Below are 9,675 nucleotides of genomic sequence, written 5' to 3'. Positions count from 1 at the left end.
TCCTGGTTGTTCGCAGAGCTCGAGTCCGCCCTTGACGAGTCCGCCAAGGCGCTCGCCGAGGCGCTTGCCGGAGCTGCCGAGCAGAGGGAAGCTGACCTCACGGCCATGTCCGAGGCCGTCTCGGACGTTTATCGTATCCTTGGCTCCGGCGACGTCCCTTTAGGAAGCTCCCCTCAAAGCCGCCTTCAAGCCTTGGGTGATCACGCGCGCGGCAGAGTCCGCGAGGCGCTACACCACGGCGTCAGGCGGGCCTTCGCCGTGCTCGCTTCCCACTACGTTGTGGACCTGGAACGGGTTAGTGAGGGGTACTGTCTTCCTGACAAAGACGAAGCTGCCCTGGCAGAAGTCCAGCGGCTCGACGCGGTCGCCGCGGGTCCGAGCGCGGCGCTGGCGACCACCTTTGAGGCGGAGATCCTTCCCCCTGCGCCGTCGCCGGAGGCCGAGATGGACCTTACCGACGGCGGGAACGGAACTGAGGGCGCGGCTCCTTCCCAAGGCGGCGCCTAACTCTTGTTGGAACAATTTCTGTTGGATGTGCGTCTCACCGCGGCCGCTGAGGCCTGAACACTTTGTCTTTCTTGCATGAAGTCGTACTCTCCTTTCTTTCAATTTGCGTGTCCGTCCTAGCTTGTCAATAATAGGGTGGCTTCTCGAGTTGGGTCATTCTTCGTGGCAGGTGATGAGTGAGGTATCCCTAACCCGGAGGCACAGGAGTTCCTCGGCTCAGTCGGCCTCGCCACTTACATGTACCCACGTTCGCTCCTCGGGACCCTGCTTCTGACATAGCCGGGAGAACGCAAAAGCCCCTTTTTGATTGAAAATTTTTGATGCGGAGAAGTACACCCAATCTCGACGCAGAGGGGTTCCCCCTTTTTAGCCCCCGAGGGAGGGTCGGGCTCTGCCGAGGCGAGGCCGACCCTTCCTTGACGACCGAGGCGCAGAGGCTGCCTGACGGGTCGGACTCAGGCCCAAATATCCAGCGAGTGCTCGGCGACATCCCTCGGTATGTCGGGCATGTCCGAGGGAATCCACGCAAAGACGTCGGCGTTTGCGTGGAGAAAGTCGACGAGCACTGCTTCCTATTTGGGGTCGAGCCCGGAACCGATCCGGATCTGCTTGGAGGTGTCGCCGCTGGGGTCGAGAGGGACGGCCTTAACCGTCTCCGCTAGCTCGAAGTTGCTGGCATGACGCTTCACGTCTGGCACCTCTTTGGAGAGGTTCTCCAGGTCGGCGATGAGGGCCTCGGACTCGGCGAGGGCCTCGGCGTACTCCACGCACTCCACGTCGCATTCGAACGCGTGTTTGTACGTGGGGCCGACGGTGATGACCCCGTTGGGGCCCGGCATCTTGAGCTTCAGGTAGGTGTGTTGGGGACGGCCATGAACTTCGCGTAGCATGGCCTCCCCAGTACCGCGTGGTAGGTTCCTCGGAACCCGACCACCTCGAACGTCAAGGTCTCCCTTCGGAAGTTGGAGGGCGTTCCGAAGCAGACGGGAAGGTCGAGTCGTCCGAGGGGCTGGACGCGCTTCCCAGGGATGATCCCGTGGAAGGGCGCAGCGCCTGCCCGGACGGAGGACAGATCGACGCGCAGGAGCCTGAGGGTCTCGGCGTAGATGATGTTGAGGCAGCTGCCTCCGTCCATCAGGACCTTGGTGAGCCTGACGTCGCCGACGATGGGGTCGACGAAGAGCGGGTATTTCCCCGGGCTCGGCACGTGGTCGGGGTGGTCAGCTTGGTCGAAGGTGATGGGCTTGTCGGACCAGTCTAGGTAGACTGGCGCCGCCACCTTCACCGAGTAGACCTCCCGGCGCTCTTGCTTGCGATGCCGAGCCGAGGCATTCGCCGCATGCCCACCGTAGATCATGAAGCAGTCGCGGACCTCGGGGTACTCTCCTGCTTGGTGATCTTCCTTCTTGTCGTCGTCGCGGGCCCTGCCACCCTCTGCGGGCGGCCCGGCCCTGTGGAAGTGGCGCCGAAGCATGACGCACTCCTCGAGGGTGTGCTTGACGGGCCCCTGATGGTAGGGGCACGGCTCCTTGAGCATCTTGTCGAAGAGGTTAGCACCTCCGGGGGGCTTCCGAGGGTTCTTGTACTCGGCGGCGGCGACAAGGTCCGCGTCGTCGGCGTCGCGTTTCGATTGTGACTTCTTCTTGCCTTTCTTCTTGGCGCCGCGCGGAGTAGACGCCTCGGGAGCCTCTTCCGATGGGCGGCCCTGGGGCTGCTTGTCCTTTTGGAAGATAGCCTCGACCGCCTCCTGGCCAGAGGCGAACTTGGTGGCGATGTCCATCAGCTCGCTCACCCTGGTGGGGGTCTTGCGACCCAACTTACTCACCAGGTCGCGGCAGGTGGTGCCGGCAAGGAATGCGCCGATGACATCCGAGTCGGTGATGTTGGGCAGCTCGGTGCGCTGCTTCGAGAATCACCGGATGTAGTCCCGGAGCGACTCTCCCGGCTGTTGCCGGCAGCTTCGGAGGTCCCAGGAATTCCCGGGGCGCACGTACGTGCCCTGGAAATTGCCGGCGAAGGCTTGGACCAAGTCATCCCAGTTGGAGATCTGCCCCGGAGGCAGGTGCTCCAACCAGGCGCGAGCAGTGTCGGAGAGGAACAGGGGGAGGTTGCGGATGATGAGGTTGTCGTCGTCCGTTCCACCCAGTTGGCAGGCCAGGCGGTAGTCTGCGAGCCACAGTTCCGGCCTCGTTTCCCCCGAGTACTTTGTGATAGTAGTCGGGGGTCGGAACCGGGTCGGGAACGGCGCCCGTCGGATGGCCCGACTGAAGGCCTGCGGACCGGGTGGTTCGGGCGAGGGACTCCGATCCTCCCCGCTGTCGTAGCGCCCCCCACGCCTGGGGTGGTAGCCTCGGCGCACCCTTTCGTCGAGGTGGGCCCGACGGTCGCGACGATGGTGCTCGTTGCCGAGGTGGCTCGGGGCCGCAGGCGCGGTGTTGCGCGTGCGCCCGGTGTAGACCGAGGCTTCCCGCATGAATCGGGAAGTCGCGACGTGAGGTTCCGAGGGGTATCCCTGCCTTCGGGAGGCAGTGCTCTCGGCCCGTCGGGCCGCAGCGCCTTCCAGGAGATTCTTGAGCTCTCCCTGGATTCGCCGACCCTCGGTGGTTGATGGCTCCGGCATCGTGCGAAGGATCATCGCGGCGGCTGCCAGGTTCTGACCGACCCCACTGGATGCGGGTGGCGGTCTGACCCTGACGTCGTTGGCGACGCGGTGCTGGAAACCCTGGGGCAGGTGACGTATTTCTCCGGCCGGGGGTTGGCCCGCCCATACCTGCCCGACGTCCCGGTGGATCGTCTCAAGCGCTCCTGCTCCCTCGTCGAGCCTGGCCTGCGCCCCGCGGACTTGCTCGAGCTATGGGTCGTGACCCCCCGCCGGAACGGGGACCACAGCTAGCTCCCGCGGGATGTCGGTGCGAGGCACCGGCCTAGGAAGATCACCGTCCTCCGGCATGCCAAGATGGTTGCCTTCGGAGGGATCCCCTAGCTCGACGTGGAAACATTCGCGGCTTGGGCCGCAGTCCTCGTCGTCAAGGCTGCGGCTACCGTCGGAACAGTCGGAGAGGCAGTAGTCACATGCGGTCATGAAGTCCCGCATGACACTGGGGTTGCCAAATCCAGAGAAATCCCAACAGATGCTGGGATCGTCATCTTCCTCGGACCCAGAGGGCCCGTAGGTCGAGACGTCCGTCAATCGGTCCCAAGGCGACCGCATACGAAACCCCAGTGGGGTTGCACTCGCCTCAACGAGAGCGCCCGCCAAAGCGAGGTCGCTAGGCGGGTTGAGGCCGAGTCGAAATGACATAGGATGGGAATTAGTCAGTACCTTTTGGTCGACGAGGAGCGACGTAGTCACATCGGGGACTGGTTGCGCCGTCGTCTCAGGTACGAGGGCGACGTCCTGCAAGCTCTCCGCGAGTGCGCTGGCGTCGTCCACTTGCTCAGGATTGGCGTGTTGCGGGGGGACGGCGCTCGCCTTTGTCTCGAACGCGAGGTCGACGCCCGGCGTGCCCTCCGTTGGGGCGCTGGGGACGTCGATTCGCTCGACAGCTGACGAAGCACGGCCTCCTGCTTGGCCTTGATTGCCCCGCCTCCTCCTCCGTTGGCGGGGGAGAGGACGGGGCGAGCTCGAATGTTGTTCTTCCACCACGCGGGGAAGATGTCGTCGATTCCGCCGCCGGCGGGCGGGTTGTCGGCCGCCATTGTCGTTGTCGCGCGGCGGTGGAAGGAGTATCATGTCGTAGCTGCCGTCGAAGGACATGAAGTCAAGACTCCCGAAACAGAGCACCGTCCCGGGCCGGAGAGGTTGCTGGAGACTGCCCATCTGGAGTTTGACGGGAAGCTGTTCGTCAGCACGCAGCAGGCCCCTACCTGGCGCGCCAACTGTCGGCGTTTCGAGACCGGGGGGTCCCTGAGCCGACGAGTGAGTGTGCCGCGTGCCCCAGCCCAGATGGGTCGAGCGCGTGGGCGAGCGCGAAGGGGGGAGAGCGAGGTGGCCGGAGACGGGCGTGAGAGAGGTGGAAATCCCGCGGCCTTCGTGTTCGTCCCGCGCCCAGGTCGGGTGTGCTTGCAGTAGGGGGTTACAAGCGTCCACGCGGGTGAGGGAAGCGAGCGGCCCCAAGAGAGCGCTTGTCCCGTCCTCGTCCCGCGCGGCCAACCTTCTCTAAGAAGGCCCTGGTCCTTCCTTTTATAGGCGTAAGGAGAGGATCCAGGTGTACAATGGGGATGTAGCAGAGTGCTACGTGTCTAGCGGAGGGAGAGCTAGCGCCCTAAGTACATGCCAATGTGGCAGCCGGAGAGATCTTGGCGCCCTGCTGGTATGATGTCGTGGCTGTCGGAGGAGAAACGGAGCCTGGCGGAGGGACAGCTGTTGGAGCGGTCGAGTCCTTGCTGACGTCCCCCTGCTTCCGTAAGAGAGCTGAGAGCCGCCGTCGTCACAGGGCACGCGGGGTGCCATCATTGCCTATCTGGCGGAGCTAGCCAGATGGGACACCGGTCTTGTTCTCTGCGGCCCGAGTCGGCTCGGGGTAGGGTGATGATGGCGCTCCCTGTTGACGTGGCGGGCCCGCGCCCGAGGCCGGGCGACGTGGGGGCTCCTCCGAAGCTGGGGTCGAGTCTGTCTTCCGTTGCCGAGGCCGAGCCCGAGCCCCTGGGTCGGGCGAGGCGGAGGTTGTTCGGCAGGGGCCAGAGCGGAGTCCGAGCCCTGGGGTCGGGCGGAGCAGAGTTCGTCGTCTTCTGGGGCTTAGCCCGAGTCCGAGCCCTGGGTCGGGCGGAGCGGAGTTCGCCGTCTTCTGGGTCTTAGCCCGAGTCCGAGCCCTGGGTCGGGCGGAGCGGAGTTCGCCGTCTTCCGGGGCTTAGCCCGAGTCCGAGCCCTGGGTCGGGCGGAGCGGAGTTCGCCGTCTTCCGGGTCTTAGCCCGAGTCCGAGCCCTGGGTCGGGCGGAGCGGAGTTTCCTATGGCGCCTTTGGCAAGGCCTGACTGCCTGTCAGACTCACTCTGTCGAGTGGCACTGCAGTCGGAGTGGCGCAGGCGGCGCTGTCCTTCTGTCAGACCGGTCAGTGGAGCAGCGAAGTGACGGCGGTCACTTCGGCTCTGCCGGGGGGCGCGCGTCAGGATAAAGGTGTCAGGCCACCTTTGCGTTAAATGCTCCTGCGACTCGGTCGGTCGGTGCGGCGATTTAGTCAGGGTTGCTTCTCAGCGAAGGCAAGGCCTCGGGCGAGCCGGAGATATGTCCGCCGTTAAAGGGGAGCCTCGGGCGAGACGGAAATCTCTCGGGGTCGGCTGCCCTTGTCCGAGGCTAGGCTCGGGCGAGGCGTGATCAAGTCGCTCGTATGGACTGATCCCTAACTTAATCGCACCCATCATGCCTCTGTAGCTTTATGCTGATGGGGGTTACCAGCTGAGAATTAGGTGTCTTGAGGGTACCCCTAATTATGGTTCCCGACAAAAGATTAGGTAGATTAGGTATTGGCGGTAGTGCTTCTGTTTCTCTTTCCATCCATGATCTCCACACGTACCAGCCGGAGACAGAGATTTCCTCGGTCGCTAGCTGTTTTTTTCTTCAGCCTGCTGGAGCAGCCGGATATTTCATATTTGCTGAGCCTGCCCCCACACCCCCTGGACACTTGGACAGAGAGAAACGATTCGTTTCCTCCTCCCCTGCTGCCATCGATATTATAAGCTTCATCCTACCATTGTTCTTTGATTCGCTTGCCTCTGCTTCTGCTACTAACAGAGAGCTCTATATTAGTTCTATACACACAGGCAGCGGAAGAGTGGACCTTCGAAATGAGTGTTGTCCACAAGCTTAGATAAATGTAGATAATTACGTTTTTTAGAGAGTATGCACAAGTGGCATGACTGTCCATTTCGTTAAATCCTTGTCAATAAATTACTGGTGATCGGTACGGCTTCTTCTCTGCACTGCAGCCCAAGTGAAGCGACAACACTGACATCTAGTGCTATTGTTCGTGGTTCAATAAATTTGTAATCAAATTCAGAGTTAGATCACAAGCCCACGTATCCGATTTCACAAACCTATTATTTTTGTTTTCATTTTAGATTAAATTGACATCGATGATCGATCACATGAGCAGCCAGCAGCTGAGACGAGATCTCCATAGAATCACCTGTCATACAGCTGAGTCACGGTAACTCACCTCTTGCAAGCCTGTTCTATCCATCGCTACTGTACCATGCCAAGCCATCTCCCTCCCCCACCCAAGTACCCCAATCCAAATGTACAGCACAAACAGCCCAGCTACACTCCTAGCCCAAGCAGGCAGTCCCCTGCTTCTATTCTATACTAGTCCCCCCCTCCTCGAGGTCCAGGTTGCATTGCAGTCGCGTCGCGTCAGCTCGCCGCCTCGGAGATGCTCCGCAGCGACGGCTGCCAGTGCCGCCCTCTGGCTCTACCGCCGGTCCGGTGCTGCCGGTCCGACTTCTCCGGCCGCTTCACTTCCTGGTCGTCGCTGGACCGCCCCTGCCCTTGGCTGCCCGCCGCGGCGGCGTGTCGTCCCGGACCCCGCTGGTCGTCCACCACCACCACCTCGCCGGCCCCGCACCGCCGCATCTTGTCCTCCCTCCTCGCCTGTATCGCCTTCGCCACCTCTGCGCGCACGGCCAGTCGGCCACCATGAGATCGAGGAAGGAAGGAAGGAAACGGAGCCAAGAAACAGATCATCCAATCCAAGAACCAGCCGAGCCGGCGGTATAGAGTACGCACCTTGCGAGGTGATGAGCCGGTAGACCTGCCCCAGAAGCAGCACGTCCCTGGGCTTCAGGAGCTTCACCTTGGTGATCCTGGTGCCGGCGCCGGCGCCGGCGGACACCGCGCCCGCGGAGGGGTCCGGATCCGCGCCCTGCTTGCCGCCGCCCGCCGAGACGCGGAGCACCACGAGCGCCACGTAGTGCCCGGGGTTGCCGCGCATGACCTCCGCTGCGGTGGCCGCCCCGTACAGCCGCTCCACCTTGCCGCCGGGGTGCTGGATCACCACGGCCTCCGCCTCCGCCGCCTGGCAGTTGCCCATCGATCGGCACAGGCACGCGTGGCTCAGCGCCACGAGCCAAGTAGGGACTGATGTGGCTTGCTTGCTGAACTGGCGGCGCCGCTTGCGCTGGGGTTCCGAATTCAGCTCCGGGGAGCACCGGGTGGCCCGGTGGGGGGGCTTATATGGCCCCCGGCCCCAGGGTGTGCTGTGCGCGGAAGGAGACAGGACGGAGCTGAGCCGCGACACAGACCGGGCGATTAGCACGTTGGTTAGTGATTAACTAATCCGCATTTGGACGTCACGTAATTGTTGGCATCTAGGTGATTAGTGGAAGGGGTCAACGTGTTCGGCGGGCTTGTTAGGACGGTCTGCAAAATGGCACCCGGACGTGTAGCACTGACAGGCCTGGCTAGTAGATAGACTTGCCGTTTTGTCCTTTTCACAGGGCCGTGACATGGACATTGGACGCACCACATGTCATGCATTCAGTGGATATTTGATATTAGGTAAAGCAACGTATGATATGCAAATCAATTTTTATACTGTAAACCAATTAACAAAAATTACAAAAAAAAATCTCAAATAAATCACAGATGTATTTCATTACCTATTCTACCATTGTGTAAAATTTCAAGTTCAAATTATTTGTTAAAAGATAAAAAAATAAAATCCTTTGATAAAAAGTGAAAATTATCTCAAATTTTTCTCTTTTTCGAATCTTTTAATATCTGATGAATTTGAATTTAAAATTTTATAGAGTGGTAGAGTGGGCAAAAAAGTACATCTATAATTTTTTAAGAATTTTTTTGACTATTGTTAGTTAGTTTGTATGGTGTTCACACCTCATCCGTTGCCACTAGGTACGACAGTGATTTTTTTTTGCAATTTGATGCCGGATTTTTTTCCATGTTTTTTTATAAAAATTAACTGATTTATATATGATTTCTCTAAAATTTCTATATTCCAAAGGTGCCTTGCTCTCGTCGTGTCATGTCCGTTTTCCTAAAATAAATATGTTGTCCATCTTAAATTTTTTCTAAACAATAATATTCATGATCCTAAATAATAATTATTCTTAAATTCTTTATTTATTAAATATTAAATATATTTATAGTATATCTATTCAATGTTATATTTTTTTGTAATTTTATCTAGAATTTTGATCAAACTCAAAACAACATCTTCCTTGATATTATAGTGTGTCATCCTCTATTTGAATATGAATCCTAGGTGGAGTTTGAACTTTGAAACCTTTACCCACTTGATCAACGATCTATCTCCACAACATCCTAACACTCCTACCGGTATGGGGAGGTCTTCTTTGGATAGCCTTTCTATCGTACATTGTAGTTGGGAGAATTTTTTGGTCGTCTCTGTTCCCTCACTCCACAACCTCTATTTTCATACCCATATCCTCCTCCTCTGTATCACTGCTGATCTTTCATGGATGCTCTTCCACCTCCTAATGATGATCCTGCCATCGACGCTCTTCCTCCTACCACTAAAGCTCATACTACCATCGCTCCTCATCCACCACCATTCACTTATCCATACCCTTATGGATATCCATATGTTGGTCCTCAATATGGATTGTATGGTGCTCCTCCTCTGTTCCCTCTCATATTTAGTGCTCCTCCTACAGACATGACAGTGCCTCCATGTAGTGAAAGTGATGCCACCTCGAACTAGTCTTCTTACTCTGGTGCTCTTCAATTACAACGACGAAGGGACTGAATGAAGACGAATGATTAAAGGTTGCTAAGTACACATATAATTTTTTTTTCAAAATGCATACATTTTAGGTCTCCAAATATTTTTTTAGTTTATAAGTTTTTAGGTCCACACATGGTTGCTGCACTCGGTGGATCCAATTTGATGGCAACGATAAGAAGGGATCAACCTTTTAGGCCAAATAGCCAACACCTACAACTCTACCATAAAAGCTCCTCTCCACTATATCCCCAAGCAGCGGAAGGATCGCTGATCAACGAGTAACTGGAAGATCTCCCTCTTTAACAACATCTACAACCGCTTGTACACGATTCGATCAAGTGGAACAAATGATGCTATGTTGCTTGAAGCGACCAAGAAGAGCTTCTATAACTAGCCTAATGAAACTAACTTGAAGCTGGAGCACATGTGACATGCTCTTTGTCATCAGTCTTAGTGGTACGTGAGGCACG

The 9,675-nt window shown here is 57.7% G+C and overlaps 1 protein-coding gene across 1 annotated transcript; it reads right to left on the bottom strand.

Moving 5' to 3' along the window:
- Positions 1-6,524: 6,524 nt before the first annotated feature.
- On the bottom strand, positions 6,525-7,643 carry LOC100278604 (uncharacterized). The gene is made up of 2 exons (NM_001372457.1): positions 7,228-7,643; positions 6,525-7,112 (listed from the first exon to the last, which is right to left on the bottom strand). The coding sequence occupies exons 1-2, from the start codon at positions 7,529-7,531 to the stop codon at positions 6,856-6,858; spliced, it is 561 nt and encodes a 186-aa protein (NP_001359386.1). The 5' UTR covers positions 7,532-7,643; the 3' UTR covers positions 6,525-6,855.
- Positions 7,644-9,675: the final 2,032 nt, after the last annotated feature.

This window comes from Zea mays, chromosome 1 (genome assembly GCF_902167145.1).
Source record: "Zea mays cultivar B73 chromosome 1, Zm-B73-REFERENCE-NAM-5.0, whole genome shotgun sequence".
Classification (NCBI taxonomy): domain Eukaryota; kingdom Viridiplantae; phylum Streptophyta; class Magnoliopsida; order Poales; family Poaceae; genus Zea; species Zea mays.
The sequence above is the reverse complement of the archived record's forward strand: the minus strand, read 5'-3'. Positions and strand labels throughout refer to the sequence as shown.